This window comes from Bufo bufo, chromosome 4 (assembly GCF_905171765.1).
Source record: "Bufo bufo chromosome 4, aBufBuf1.1, whole genome shotgun sequence".
Classification (NCBI taxonomy): domain Eukaryota; kingdom Metazoa; phylum Chordata; class Amphibia; order Anura; family Bufonidae; genus Bufo; species Bufo bufo.
Genome location: NC_053392.1, coordinates 52,371,543 through 52,387,401, shown reverse-complemented (window position 1 = coordinate 52,387,401; position 15,859 = coordinate 52,371,543). Strand labels below are relative to the sequence as shown.

The 15,859-nt window shown below is 42.9% G+C and overlaps 1 protein-coding gene across 3 annotated transcripts in view; it reads right to left on the bottom strand.

The window, feature by feature from the left end:
- LOC120997233 (cytochrome P450 2K6-like) overlaps positions 1-15,859 on the bottom strand; it is a 265,867-nt gene that overhangs the window by 100,893 nt on the left and 149,115 nt on the right. Inside the window, exons 1-4 of one of the 3 annotated variants that reach the window (XM_040427231.1) lie at positions 10,291-10,524; positions 9,273-9,435; positions 5,926-6,075; positions 1,234-1,394 (exon numbers count right to left, since the gene is read on the bottom strand). In XM_040427231.1, the coding sequence (XP_040283165.1) occupies positions 1,234-1,394; positions 5,926-6,075; positions 9,273-9,435; positions 10,291-10,473 (657 nt within the window). In that variant the 5' untranslated portion in view covers positions 10,474-10,524. Of the gene's footprint in view, positions 1-1,233; positions 1,395-5,925; positions 6,076-9,272; positions 9,436-10,290; positions 10,525-15,859 lie in introns of those variants that run through there. The other 2 variants (XM_040427230.1, XM_040427228.1) reach the window with 2 other exon arrangements.

Sequence of the window (15,859 nt, the reverse complement as noted above, 5' to 3'; positions counted from 1 at the left end):
CAGATAAACTAACTTGGCCTTTTTTAAATAAAAAAAAAATTCCCTCACTGGAATACTTTATGGCTTTTCACTGTATGGATTACAGGTGGACTGGTATTAGTAGGGGTGACACAAGCACACCCAAGTCCCTGATGTAGGATTTCTATGGCACAGACCACTATTACAAGTGATTAATGGACGTTGGGAGAGATTGTGCTGCAGCACTAGTCCCAAGATGGCCGCCGCCTATCAGCCCAGTAACATGTGCCACAAAATGGTCTGCACAACCTTTAAAAAAAATAGCCTTGGACTGTGCTGCTAAATCGCTATTGGTCTGAATCCCAGGTGTAGATGTCTGACTTGTTTGGAGCTTTGGAATGCACACTGTTGCAGCTTCTGCTGCAGCACTACAAGTCGCAAAATGGCGGCCGGCGGTCAGCCCAGGTACATGTGGATGGAAAAATCACTCTGGCCACTCTAAAAATAGCCAATCCCTATCAAAAAAGCAGCTCAGCTGCAGTTGTTCAGATGAATCACAGGTGGAGGAGAGAAATTTGCTTCCAGTTATTCAATTATCCCTGCCTATTCTCGCCCTAGCATCAGCTGCGTCTATCCCTGTTCTATTCACATCGGGAGTGAGCACGTCCCGACGTGCGCACAAGCTTATAAAGAGGCTGAGTCACATGCTGCACTTGGCCAATCACAGCCTTGCCAATAGTAGGCATGGCTGCGATGGCATCTTAGGGCAAGTAGTATGATGCATGTTGATTGGCTGCTTTGCAGCCTTTCAAAATGCGCCAAAATACATGCCGAACGACGAACCCGAACCCGAACTTTTACGAAAAAGTTCGGGTTCGGGTCCGTGTCACGAACACCCCAAAATTCGGTACGGACCTGAACTATGCTCGAACTGTTCGCTCAACACTAGTAAAGACCAATTTTATTTAAGATTTTTATTTTTGCAAATTTGCAAAATATTTTCTCTAATTTTCATGGTGGGCAGAGCCAGATCAACTGACCAGTTGCTTGGAGTCCATGTGATAAAATGTTATAATGGTGAAAATCAATGTTATCGAAGGTTGATGGGCTGTAGAGATAGAATACTACCAAACTGAAATACATTTTCCTAACTGAAGCAGTTCAGTTGATTTATTATGCATATTAACTAGAGCATGCATAATGACATTCAGGGATGACTCACTTCAAACCATGAATAAACATACGTATGTGCCAAGAAAAGGTCAATGATATTACCGAAACCATAGGTGCTCCAGCAAGTCTAACATTCTCATTAACTAGACTCAATAATCTTAGAAATTGGGGATCATTATAATCCATTCGATGTCCAAGTAAAATTGATACAATAATATTTGCCACCGCAGCATTCAAGATCATGGTGTTGTCAACTGGTTTTCCTAAATGAAATAGTAATGTGCCAAATTTAGTCACATGAGATTTGACGCAAATGATATCGCTCAGATATGTTAAAAGAGTCATCAAGTCACCTACACCTATTAGCATGTCATTGGGTAAACGGCATACACACCCATATATAAATAATTGCAAATACAGAGGCACACAGAGACTTATGGTCATTGTCACAGAGGCACAATATTGGTTAAAACATTGGTGGTTGCGATATACACAAGATGGCAGAGATTGTTAACAATACTGAATAAGGCTACTTTCACACTGGCGACAGCAGGGTCCGGTGGGGGAACAGCCTGCCAGATTCATGCTAATGCTAGCCCACCCTGCTGCCAGAAGTTCGCACCGCAGCACAGCAAACAAGCCGAGAGGCGGCCGGAGAGAAACCACAGCATGTTGTATTTTTTGTCCGGCCGCCTCTCGGCATGTTTGACGTGCTGCGGCCCGAACCTTCGGTCCATCCCCATTATAGTGAATGGAGCCGGAGCGGACTTCCGGCGGCACGGTGGTCTAGCATTAGCACGGATCTGGCAGGCTGTTCCCTCGCCGGAACAGCCTGCTGGACCCTACTGCCGCCAGTGTGAAAGTAGCCTAAGGTTCATGTCACACATAGGTGTTTGTGTGTTTATGTTATGTTTTGTGATTTTGGTGGCATTTTTTGCAGAGTTTTTGACAAAAAATGCAAGCTCCAGATGTTGCATGGAAGTCAAGGGGAAATGATAACTACAGGACAAACTTGTGCAATGTTTGTGGGAATTGTTAATGCTTCTTCCTATATTAAGGAGAGAACTGGTTTTGCAAGTTGAAGATGAATTAGAACACTACATACAGGGAGTGCAGAATTATTAGGCAAGTTGTATTTTTGAGGATTAATTTTATTATTGAACAACAACCATGATCTCAATGAACCCAAAAAACTCATTAATATCAAAGCTGAATATTTTTGGAAGTAGTTTTTAGTTTGTTTTTAGTTTTAGCTATTTTAGGGGGATATCTGTGTGTGCAGGTGACTATTACTGTGCATAATTATTAGGCAACTTAACAAAAAACAAATATATACCCATTTCAATTATTTATTTTTACCAGTGAAACCAATATAACATCTCAACATTCACAAATATACATTTCTGACATCCAAAAACAAAACAAAAACAAATTAGTGACCAATATAGCCACCTTTCTTTGCAAGGACACTCAAAAGCCTGCCATCCATGGATTCTGTCAGTGTTTTGATCTGTTCACCATCAACATTGCGTGCAGCAGCAACCACAGCCTCCCAGACACTGTTCAGAGAGGTGTACTGTTTTCCCTCCTTGTAAATCTCACATTTGATGATGGACCACAGGTTCGCAATGGGGTTCAGATCAGGTGAACAAGGAGGCCATGTCATTAGATTTTCTTCTTTTATACCCTTTCTTGCCAGCCACGCTGTGGAGTACTTGGACGTGTGTGATGGAGCATTGTCCTGCATGAAAATCATGTTTTTCTTGAAGGATGCAGACTTCTTCCTGTACCACTGCTTGAAGAAGGTGTCTTACAGAAACTGGCAGTAGGACTGGGAGTTGAGCTTGACTCCATCCTCAACCCGAAAAGGCCCCACAAGCTCATCTTTGATGATACCAGCCTAAACCAGTACTCCACCTCCACCTTGCTGGCGTCTGAGTCGGACTGGAGCTCTCTGCCCTTTACCAATCCAGCCACGGGCCCATCCATCTGGCCCATCAAGACTCACTCTCATTTCATCAGTCCATAAAACCTTAGAAAAATCAGTCTTGAGATATTTCTTGGCCCAGTCTTGACGTTTCAGCTTGTGTGTCTTGTTCAGTGGTGGTCGTCTTTCAGCCTTTCTTACCTTGGCCATGTCTCTGAGTATTGCACACCTTGTGCTTTTGGGCACTCCAGTGATGTTGTAGCTCTGAAATATGGCCAAACTGGTGGCAAGTGGCATCTTGGCAGCTGCACGCTTGACTTTTCTCAGTTCATGGGCAGTTATTTTGCGCCTTGGTTTTTCCACACGCTTCTTGCGACCCTGTTGACTATTTTGAATGAAACGCTTGATTGTTCGATGATCACGCTTCAGAAGCTTTGCAATTTTAAGAGTGCTGCATCCCTCTGCAAGATATCTCACTATTTTTGACTTTTCTGAGCCTGTCAAGTCCTTCTTTTGACCCATTTTGCCACCTAATATAGGGTGTTGATGTCATTAGACCACACCCCTTCTCATTACAGAGATGCACATCACCAAATATGCTTAATTGGTAGTAGGCTTTCGAGCCTATACAGCTTGGAGTAAGACAACATGCATAAAGAGGATGATGTGGTCAAAATACTCATTTGCCTAATAATTCTGCACGCAGTGTATGCAGGGCAAACTATAGAAGGGGAACCTCACCAGAACAACATTGTAGGATGGGCCAAAGCAAGCAGTCACTTTAGATACAATATTGGGAATATTGTGGAGTATCTCGCTCTACGTGGACTTGCTGTACTAAGTGGGCTTGTGAATAAGTGGAGTTTAAAGAACCGGAGTTTAACACAAGGAGCAAGAAACTAAGGTTTGATAGATTTTCCTTGTGTGTTGTTGGCTTGATTCTAGCTAGTCCACCAACTACAGCAGACTATTTACTGTTTTCCTTCTTTACTGTTCATCCATATTTAAACATGTGCTCCATGGAAAATGCTACTAAGTGTGTGTCCTATGCAATGTATGAGTGAATTGAAGAGCCATCGAGGGTGAATACATTTGCACTAGATGCAATCATGTTGCATATTTGGAAGCCCAGATCTTAGATATAAATAAGCAGCTTAAAATACTTAGGGGCATTGCAAACCTGGAGAGAGGCTTAGACCTCACTGTGCAGGCACTGACTGGGGTCAGTGAAATGGAGGTGGGAGGAGGAGGGCAAGATCAGGACTATCAAGTCAGCAGTTGGGTTAATGTAGGTAGAAGGGGGAGAGGGAAAAGTGCCAGGGAGGCTAGTCCTGAGCTGGAACGAACTAGTAAATATGCCTGTTTGGCTGATATTAGGAATAAAAGCCCAGGGCCAGCAATACTGCAGCAGGGCATTTATCCTAGCAACCAGGAGGATGCCCCCTGCATTAAAGATGGGAAAAGGAGTGCTGCAAAGGTTAGACAGATGCTGGTGGTAGGGGACTCTATTATTAGGAGGACACACAGGTTCATCTGTCGCCTAGACTGTGAATACTGAACAGTGTGTTGTCTTCCAGGTGCTCGGGTTCGGCATATTGCGGATCGGATTGACAGATTGCTGGGTGGGGCTGGGGAAGACAATGTGGATAAATGTAAAGTTATGCATTTTGGTAGTAATAATCTCCATGCTTCATATGTCCTAGGGAATGTAATACTGGCAGAGTCACTTATAGAGAAGGATTTGGGTGTCCTTGTAGACCGTAGATTAAATAACAGCATACAATGTCAATCAGCTGCTTCTAAGGCCACCAGGAAACTGTCACACATTAAACGAGGCATGGACTCACGGGGCAGGGATGTAATATTATCACTTTACAAAGAAGCACGGCCTCATCTGGAATATGCAGTTCAGTTCTGGGCACCGGTCCAAAGAAAGGACGCACTGCAGCTGGAAAAAGTACAGAGGAGAGCGACTAAACTGATAAGGGGCATGGAGGGTCTTAGTTATGAAGAAAGTATTGAATTTATTTACTCTTGAGAAGAGACGTCTAAGAGGGGGACATGATTAGCCTATACAAATATATAAATGGGCCATACAAAAAATGCGGTAAAAAACTGTTCCATGTAAAATGCCGACTGGAGAAGAAAAAGTTCAGTCTCCAGAAGTGTCAAAGCTTCTTTACTGTAAGAACTGTGAATCTGTGGAATAGACTTTCTCAGGACGTGGTCACAGCAGGAACAGTGGACAGTTTTAAAAAGGGTTTAGATGAATTCTAAACAACATTAATGCTTATGAAAACGTGTAGATATCTGAGTCTCGCTTCCTTCTGGGATTCGCGTCTCTACCTATCCCTTGGTTGAACTTGATGGACTTATGTCTTTTTTTCAACCGTATCAACTTTGTAACTATGTAATCTCATGGTTCCACTTGCCCAGTAGAAGACCACTCTAAAGTGAGTAAAGAGTTACGGTAAGTTCTGCTGCGTTCCAGTGTTTGGTACCATTAGGTGTGATTAGCAATCACCAAGTTTATGCTACAGTTTGTGTTTATAACTATTAAACTTATGTGCCACTGTTGTCAAAGAAGAGAAAATCATATTTTTAACTATTATGTTCTGCATTAATTCTTAAACCAGAGCCTAGTAACTGTAATTTACTAGGAACCATCATTAATATTATTAGTGAGGTCATGCTCTATTTTGTTGGAGGGATGACCACACATTTACAAATACTTACATGGGCTGGCACAATGCGACTAGGGAATGTACATTTATATGTTGCTTGGATTGTGACTTACCAAGACACTACGTAGTTTTCTCTGAATTCTTTTCCCCAAACACATCAGTATGATCAGTGGTATACCATACCTTTAAAATCAGCTAACTCATTTGTCATGTAAACACATTCATCAGTAATTTTTTCTTCAATTGTACTTTTTCCCATGCCGAAATCACGTAAGGTGCTTATTGTAAATCGTCTCATTGTCTTCCAGTTTTCACCATGAGAAAAGAGAAGCCCTGAAATATGTAACACACCCGAAGTTATGCAATGTATGCAATGTAAATATACTAAATTTTTTGGAACATAGGAAAGGAGATTTAGTTATATAGAATTTTTTATAAGAATAAACATACCTTAAAGAGAACCTGAGTTTAAAAAAAAGTTTGCGTAATGGCTGTGCTTCATTATAGAATCATAACTGCAGGGCATAGGTCTTTTAGGGCTTTTCTTATGTTTTCCTCAGCCATATTATTCCTTGCTTCACTCGTACAGCTAGATGCATTTCTCTCACAATCAGAGGCTGTCTCCCTTCTGTGGGATCTACCAGTACTATATGCAGTGACCACACTTCCCATACTTTACACTATGTTTATTTTCTTCTAGGGAACCCAGAAAGGTGATAAGGAGGAAGAGATCACACTTACACAAAGGAGCCTCTCTGATCTTTGCTGAATTTACTGCTTTTTTTTCAAGTGGATGCAGGCATATTGTTAAATGAAGTGATTGAGAAATTTTCTACTTACAAGGGCTTGTCTAGTCTATTTATACTGATCAATAGAGATGAGCAAATCACTCAAAATGTGATTTGAGTTTGATTCTGCCATATCAGCGCACTAGTTAGTTATGGTCCGAATCAATTCTAACTGTACTGAAAGTGCTCCAATTGGCCTAAAATTTTGTGTATGGCACTTTGAGTCCTCCAAGGACTGATGTTTTTTTTTCTCTCTAGTCTCCCACTTTCTAAACATTTCTTTATTTATTTCTCTCTCTTTATTTCTCCAAATATTCTTCCAAATTGAATCACTCACATTTTGGATTTGAATGCAACTCTTACAAAATTCGGTCCAAACTTCATTCATGTAGAATCGATTTTCTCATCTCTACTGAGATCCTATACTCAGGATGGGCCTTCAATATCTGAATGGAATGGCTCCAACTCCCCACATCCCTGATGATAATATGTTTAGGAGTATCTCTAGCACTGGAATTACACAGCTCTGTCCGTCCATTGTGTAGAGTGCTGGTTACTGTAGCACTGTTCCCATTAAAGTGAATGCTGCAGTATCCAGCTCTGTCCACTACACCATGGATGGCACTGTGCACTTATGAACTGGAGGTACTCCGAACAGTTGATCAGTTGGGGTGCAGGGCGTTTGACCTCCGCCAACCACTTACTGATGACTATCAATATAAAAGGACTAGTGGACCCCTTTAAAAGGACACTCCATCAAAAGTGATGCAATGTGTTATGCTTAATGCAGCACTTGAGAGAATGGAGCATGAAACAGGGATTCAAAAATCTCTATCAGATAATTCCCGGTGTCATGCTCTGACCCCTCAGGCCCTGTACTACGAAGAGCTCAGTTTTAAATATAATGTTCCTAAAAGGTCACTGACAAACTGTATCATGGGGTAGGTTTACAAAGCCTTTTTCCCCACTTAAATCTGCATGGAATCTGTTCACAATTTGCTGGATTTACAATCCCAGATTTTCAGGTTGAGTATCGGGAAAGAACGTTTAACCCGTGTTAAGATGCCACAAATCACTTGATGAAGGAACAAAATACTTGCTCATGGGATGAAATGATCTTTTGTGTGGACACCCCGATCATCATCTCTGGGTAGCAGATTGTGCTGTGTACATAGTACTCTGTAGCCCAGAAATTTTGAAACTGTATGAGGATAAGCAATAGCTACTGCTATCACTCATCTCCATACAGTGGAGGTTGATTGCCTAATGTAAATGCAGCTCTTCACCTCCACTGATGAGCAGGCAGGTATTGGGAACGCAGAGTCTCTTACCGATTGTTGCCTGCTCAGTTGGGCCATTAGATTCTGTGGCAAATTACACTTCAGAAATTTTTGATCTGGCTTTACCAATCTGAAAATACACTTACTGTCACCAAAGGCTATTATTATTTATTGTGCTGCCCATGAAAATAAAGTTGGCCATGAGACACTGTTGGTTTTATTTAGTACATAACTGAAACTAACGCTTCAGTTAAACATTTATAGACTGCAAATACAATATACAGGTGCTAAAGTATTTGCTACATCAGAAGCCCTCATCCCTAAGAGGGCTTAAAGTCCCTTCTGAAATACAAGACGCCAGCATTATAAATAGTGCATGTTAGGCTCGGACCCTATTAAAGCTTTTACACTGTGGCCTAGCAGCTTCAATTTACTCCATTAAGGGGGCATATGTGTGGCAGACACACCTTGCCCTGTTGTCTGTGGGAATCCAGAAATCTCCATCTCCAGAGAAAACCAGTTCTACAAGTGTCACATAACTGGAGGGAGGAGATTTTGGCCCGTAGCATCATGTTGGGCTCCTTTATTGTACACTTGAAAGACTGTGGACAGCAACGAAGGCCTCAAGAGTTACTTACAGTAGCTTAAAAAATGGAAGTCAAGGTTTACTCATGTGGAATGATGGCGATCACTTAACAGTAGGGGATGTCTTCATAGTGTAGATTGTGCAATACATTAGTTACATTGGGTGGTTATTTCAGAAATGTTTTAAATGATAATAGCACCCATATAACTAATGCATAATAATTAGACATGGAATGAAAAAAAAAAAAACTTGGTTATAGGGCATCTATCAGTAGGACCAACCCTATTAAGCTAAATTAGGGTTTAAGTGCACTGAGGGTGGGCCCTAGCCACTCGGTGCACCTTAGCTTTTCTGCCCTAAACACGTCCTTCTCAATTTGATAGGACCAGACACCCAGGTGGAGGGTGAAGTGTACAGGGAAGCAAAGCGGATGAGCTAAGGTGCACCAAATGCCTGGACCTGCCTTTGGTGCACTTACACAGTATTTAGAGTTATCAAACTGGTATATAGGAAAACTGGTTTAGTCGCCCATAGCAACCATATTCCACCTTTCATTATTCAGCGCTGTTTTGGAAAATTATAGGTGGAATGATTGGGTGCTATGGGCAATTAAGCCAGTTTTCCTTTGCACCAGTTTGATAAATCTCACCCTATGTTTTTAATCAGCAAGGTCAGCCTTAAAAGTCATTATACTTGGTTTAAAATGGTTGATCCTGACTATGGATGTCCTTCAAAGGCATGGTACTGTGCATATGTTGCTTTATGGTTACTCTCTGACTGTGCCTCTCTTTTCATGAGTTTTTGAGGGGGGAAAAGTGTTCATTTCATCAAAAATGCAGCAAATACACTTAGAGAAATTTTTTACTGATAACTTACCCATTCCCTTGTCCATATTGTGAAATATTTTGACCTGTGCCCTCTCCCCAAACTCCTCAGCGTTGTTGACAAGTGCATCTCTTACAGTCTCATATCCGGTGAGGACCACCATTTTTTTCATGCCCATGTGAAAGGTAAACACTGAGCCATATTCTTTTGCAAGCTTAAATGCAAATTTATAAATAGGATTATAATTGACAACCTTGAAACTGTTTTATATATATATATATATATATATATGTGTGTGTGTGTATGTAAGTTATGTCATAAAATGTGCCTGTCCTGCAAAAAGTGAACCTCAAAAAACAAAAGCCATTAATATAGCGGATTATCCCATGAGGCATAGCTTCACCAAGAACACGGAGCACTGAGCCCTTCATGCATGACTATAGTTATAGATGGAGGTCCCAGTGAAGGCTGGGAACATTGATACAGACACCATACTATCATAGCCCACCTGTTATTGGTAGTCTGTCATGCTCCTTGAGATGCTTGAATCAACAAGGTCTGTTGGGTATTTGTGAAGTAACACAAGTGTACATCAAGTATACTTTCCAACATTTCAGATGGGCAAAATGGTCAAAAAAGTCTAAAAACAAATTTTAAATGTGCTGTGTTTTTTCTAGAAACAAGGTGGCCAGATCCAAAGCCCATAGTTGTATCATACAGCTCTTCCCATTATAATATCAGAGCCTTGACCCTTTGTTGGACTCTATGGAAGTCTAATGGTCCAGTTCTTACCCTGTATCTACTTCTTCAACACATCCCCAAGTAGCGCTTAAGTGAATATAGATTAATGATACCAATCTATCAGTAGAGGTTTGCACTTTGTTCTAGTTATCTGTATATATAATGTGTTGTACAGACAAACATGGCTGCTTTCCAAAAACAGCTACACAGGTTGTGTCAGACCTTTCAGCTCAATCCTATTTCCTTTAATGGATGCAGTTCCAGACATCTCTTTTTATAATCGTGTACAACTCGTTAATGGATTCTTTAAAACATGATATCACCTTACCTCTAGAAATGTCAGTTGAGGTTTCTTAAAATTCAACATATGTAAATTCCCAATCAGTGGCAAACTTCTGGGTCCAGGAGGAAAATTTGTGTTGCTTTCATTCCATTTCTTTAGAATATTCAGAATATATAAAAGAGTCAAAAGCAGCACAAAGAATGAAGCTGCGGAGAGCTGTAAATCCATGGTGTTGTGCAGAGAACATACAAGTGTCTAAACCTGCAAAAAAGGCAGTGCTTACTCTACTCGAGCACCACCTACGTCTCAGTGTATGCAACATTATAAAAGAGAGAGGATAGAGACGTGCAATATGCACAGTTTTCTTGTTTTTTATGATTTACATGTGTATTAGGCTACATGCACACGACCGTTGTTTTGCTCCGCATCCGAGCCGCAGTTTTTGCGGCTTGGATGCGGACCCATTCACTTCTTTCTTTCAAAATTCTTTTTATTGATTTAAATGTATCGAAAGTGGTCAAATGTGGAATAAATGCAATGACATGAGATACATACAATATTATATAAAAATTTGGGTAAAAATTGAGCATAGTGGTGTCGCTACAGGGGGGCGAGGGGGGGCAATTCCCCCCCTATGTTATTCTTTTCCCCCCCAGTTGCCCCCCCCCGCTGTTTCCCCTTATGGAAGCGCTCATTAGTATCGAAGGACCAGGAAGCGGTAAACGCTCTGTACTTACCACTTCCTGGTCCTCGGCTGTCGGCTGTGCAGGGCTGCGCACAGCGTGAGGGCGCTCTGTGACCTCACGCTGTGCGTGCCAGTTCAGAGCACAGTCGACTGAGGAGAGAGAAAATTGCAGGCGGCGTCCAGGAGCAGGAGAGGTAAGTGTTTTTTTATTTTATAAAAAATGTGGCTGCTGGGGGCATAATAGGGGCTAATCATAAGAGGCATATGGGGGCTAATTGGAGGCATATGGGGGCTAATTGGAGGCATTTGGTGGCTAATTGGAGGTATATGGGGGCTAATTAGAGGCATATGGGGGCTAATGAGGCATATGGGGGGTAATGAGGCATATGGGGCTAATGATGCATAATGGGGGCTAATGAGGCATATGGGGGCTAATGATGCATAATGGGGGCTAATGAGAGGCATCATGGGGGCTAATTAAAGACACAATGGGGGCTAATTAGACTATTAGAGGCATATGGGGGCTAATGAGGCATATGGGGGCTAATGATGCATAATGGGGGCTAATGATGCATATGGGGGCTAATGATGCATAATGGGGGCAAATAAGAGGCATCATGGGGGCTAATTAGAGACACAATGGGGGCTAATTAGACTATTTGAGGCATATGGGGGCTAATGAGGCATATGGGGGCTAATGAAGCATATGGGGGCTAATGAGGCATATGGGCGCTAATAAGAGGCATAATAGGAGCTAATTAGAGACATAATGGGTGCTAATTAGGCATATGGGAGCTAATTAGGCATATGGGGGCTAATGAGAGGCATAATGTGGGCTAATGAGGTATAATGGCTTATAATGGGGGCTAATGGGGCATATGGGAGCTAATTAGGCATATGGGGGCTAATAAGAGGCATAATGTGGGCTAATGAGGCATAATGGCTTATAATGGGGGCTAATGAGGCATAAGGGCTGATATGGGGGCTAATGAGAGGCATGGGGGCTGATATGGGGGTGATAAGAGGCATAATGGGGGCTAATAAGAGGAATAATGGGGGCTAATGAGGCATAAGGGGCTAATAAGAGGCATGGGGGCTGATATGGGAGTGATGAGAGGCATAATGAGGGCTAATGAGAAGCATAATAAGTGTCCACCACAGATGCCCCCATAACAGTGTGTCTTCCACAGATCCACCATAACAGTACGCCTGCGCACTGATGAGAGACAGAAAGAAGGGGAAAGAATCCGCGGAAGCAAGCAGAGGACGGCACAGCAGACGACTGAATAGCTTCTTTTGTAAGTAAATTGTTTTATTATAAATGTATCCCTGCCTACCGCAATTCTCTCGTATTTTGTAATCTTATTTATATATACTTATTTTGTTTTTGCCCCCCCATTTTTGACTGTGGTATCTTTGTGCCCCCCCTATATATTGTTCCTAGAGTCGCCACTGATTGAGCATGACTAAATAGGTAGTTAGCAAGACCTACAATGTTCCTCGCCATCTCATCGTACACCATATCATTGTTTACAGCATAAACGGTATGTTGAGTAATATAGACAAGCTAATTCTGAAGAATGAGGAAAACCGCATTTAACTAGACCAAGTACTAATATAGCTTGCAATGAAAGGTAAGAGAATGATGGGAGGAAAGAGAAGGGACAAAAGGGGGAGTGGGGGTAAAGGGGTAGGGAAAAACCAGGGATATTCCTGCTAATGCCATAATGAGGGAGAATGAGTTACACAATATACTATGGAGTGATTACAAAATTGGAGATATCCTCGTTATGCTTTTGTTTTCCATGGCTTCCAAATCATTTCATACTTATTATGATTCCTAAGTTCCCAATGGGAGAGTTCCTCCAACCTGGCTATGTCATTTACTTTGGCAAACCTATGGGATCTAGATGGTATCTCCTCGGACCTCCATTTTGAAGCAATAAGTAGTCTACCTGATGCTAGTAGTATTCTTATTAAACTTTTTTTCTAATTTAGAGAGGGTTGGAGGCAAGAGGGAGAGTAAGGCTATTTCTGGAAGGCGGGGGAGTTTGCCATCTGAGAGTTTTAGAATCTTCCTAATCTGACGGAAGATGTCGTCCCAAAAACCTGTTAGTTTAGGGCAGTTTTCGTACCAGGAGAGGTCAGTTGTGGACCTTTGATGAGCGAGAAATCTTTTAACTTGTGCTTTCAAGTATTCGTATTGCATTATGTGTAGTTCAGGTACCAGTAGCTTGGAAGATATATCGGTTTTACTTAAAAACACCCCATTATCGGGGGCGTGGTCTGGCTGCCTAGGTGGATGGGTGCATAGAGCCTGAGCTCCCGTGCCAGCACCGAATAAAGCGACGATTTTAAGCTCAGCGATACCCTGCTACACTTAAACAGTGAGGGGATCCTTGCCAGACATGACGGGGCGAAGAAAGAAAATGGCCAAACAGACCAAACTTACCAAATTCTACTTTTCCAGAGACGCCGGAGAAATCCAAGATGGCGCTGGCAGAGAAGCGGTCTCTCCTGGTAAGTGCGCGGCGACAGCAGACCTGCCGCTGATTTCCCCAACCGCAGGCATACGGAGATCACTGTCCGATTCAGCGCTCCACTCTCAGCTGGATCTGGGGGAAGGCGGCACGAACACCAACAGCGGACCGGAGAACTCCCCGGGCCTGGCTGACACACATGGCCAGGTGAGCCGTAACCCCTTATCCTGCATATATTGAGGGAGCTTCCCTCCGCCTCTCCCACCTTTCACCGGGACATATCACTGTCGCAGGCCCACTTGGTGGCTGCTAATACACCCTCAAAGGGGGACCGCGAAGCTCACCCCTGCAATCCCAGATATAGATGGGGAAACAGCGCTGCAAGCATTAACGGTGTCCAACACCGCTCTCACTGACACAGCCATGAGGGACATGCTAATTTTACAGCGGCGATCTATGCTGCTGGACATAAAGTCCATTATAGCTCCCCTGTGCTCTGACATTGATGATCTAGGGGCCCGGACGGACCACCTTGAAAACAAATTTGGGGACTTTGCAGCTTCACATAACACCCTCATTGACGCTCACACAGAGCTAGAGGCAGAGGTTGAGAGCATCAAGGCCAAAATGGCCGACCTTGAAGACAGGAGCAGGCGCAATAATATAAAGCTGAGAGGAATTCCAGAATCGGTGACTCCTAGAGACATTCCTGAATATGTGTGGTCCCTTCTGAAAGCGGTGCTATCAGACTGTCCTGACAGGGATCTGGAGATTGACAGGGAGCACCGTGTACCGCGACCGCGCCATCTGGAAGAATCAGTGCCTCGAGATGTGTTAAGCAGGGTGCATTTTTTCAAGATCAAAGAACAACTGCTGGCATCTCCGAGGAAAAATGGAGGCCTTCCTGCACCATTCCACAAAGTTCTCCTGTTTGCCGACTTATCTGCAGCTACACTGCGATTAAGAAGAGCCTTTTTACCGGTTACGTCGCCCCTTAGAAGCGTGGAAATCCCGTATCGCTGGGGCTTCCCTGTACGCCTGTTGATCCATCATGGCGGGACTTTCCATGGTGCCAAATCCCTGGAAGAAGGACTGGCGCTTCTGCAGAGTTGGAACATACCGGTATCCACCATAGAGGAAGCACATCACCAGGCCCCTGCTAAAGTCCGTAAAGACTGGTCAAGAGTTCGCTGAATTCAGTCTTAACCAGGGCTAGTGTACCTCGCCTTTCCGGTGCTGTACGTTGGCACGAGTTCTGTCGCCCTAACCTAACCTTTTGTTTTCCTAGGTTACAGACGGGACATTTACCCCACATTTTGTATTGAGCCTCCTTCAGGTTCACCATGTTTTATGTTGGTTTGATCTTGCTGCCTTGCCTCCTATGTTTTTGGGGGCTACAATCCTCAGTAGTTAATGTAATGCCTGTACTAACTTGTGCTGCCTATGTCCTGGTGACACAGACGTCCTTGCTGGGAGACGTCCTGTGTCTGGTATCTCTCTTATTACCTATTAGTGAGAAAACGCTGTTTATTCTGATATACAATGGTAATAACCTTTGCTAGTCTGAATGCCAATGGTTTAAATAGTCCTATGCGTAGAGCACATTTGTGGAAAGAATCAAAGGCGTTGAAATGTGATATCTTGGGAATACAGGAAACGCATATGCTTCAACAGGACGCTTTTAGGTTGAGGCATCCGCAGTTTCCCCACATTTTTCAATCACACTTTCACTCTAAATCCAGGGGGGTCATGATTGCCATAAAAAATACGGTGGCATTTACCCATATAGCTGATCAAGCGGATCCCTTGGGGTGATATGTCATATTGATTTGTACCCTGAACAACGTCTTATTCACGATAGTGTCTTTGTATGCGCCTAACCAAGGCCAACTGCCTTTCCTCCACAAAGTATTGAAGCTGGTCCAAAAAAACAGCAAGGAAAATTAGTGGTTTGTGGGGATTTTAACTTGACCTCTGACCCATCAGTTGACACCTCTTCATCCTCAACAAGGACCATCCCTTCCCTTGCTGATACTTTCTGGAAGGAGGAGCTGTATGACGTTTGGCGTATCCATCACGCTTCTGTTAGGGACTATACATTTCACTCTGGAGTTCATAATGTGTATTCCAGAATTGACATGTTCCTTGTGGATGGAGCACTTCTCCCTCACGCTCAAGCCTCCTCCCTAGAAACGATCAAGTGGTCTGACCATGCTGCTATCACCTTGTCAATTTCAGAGAAAGTTAGCTCTCCCCAAACGTACATGTGGAGAAGCAGTCCATTCTTAATGTCTGATCCCCAATTTAGGTCAAAAATAGAGACCGCTATAAAGGATTTCTTCCAGCTTAAAGGGGTTGTCCCACTTCATTAAATAGGTTTATCCTAATTTATTTTCCCCCATTGAACATTTCTTCCTATATATGTCTGTTAAAAAAACGTTTCAATCTT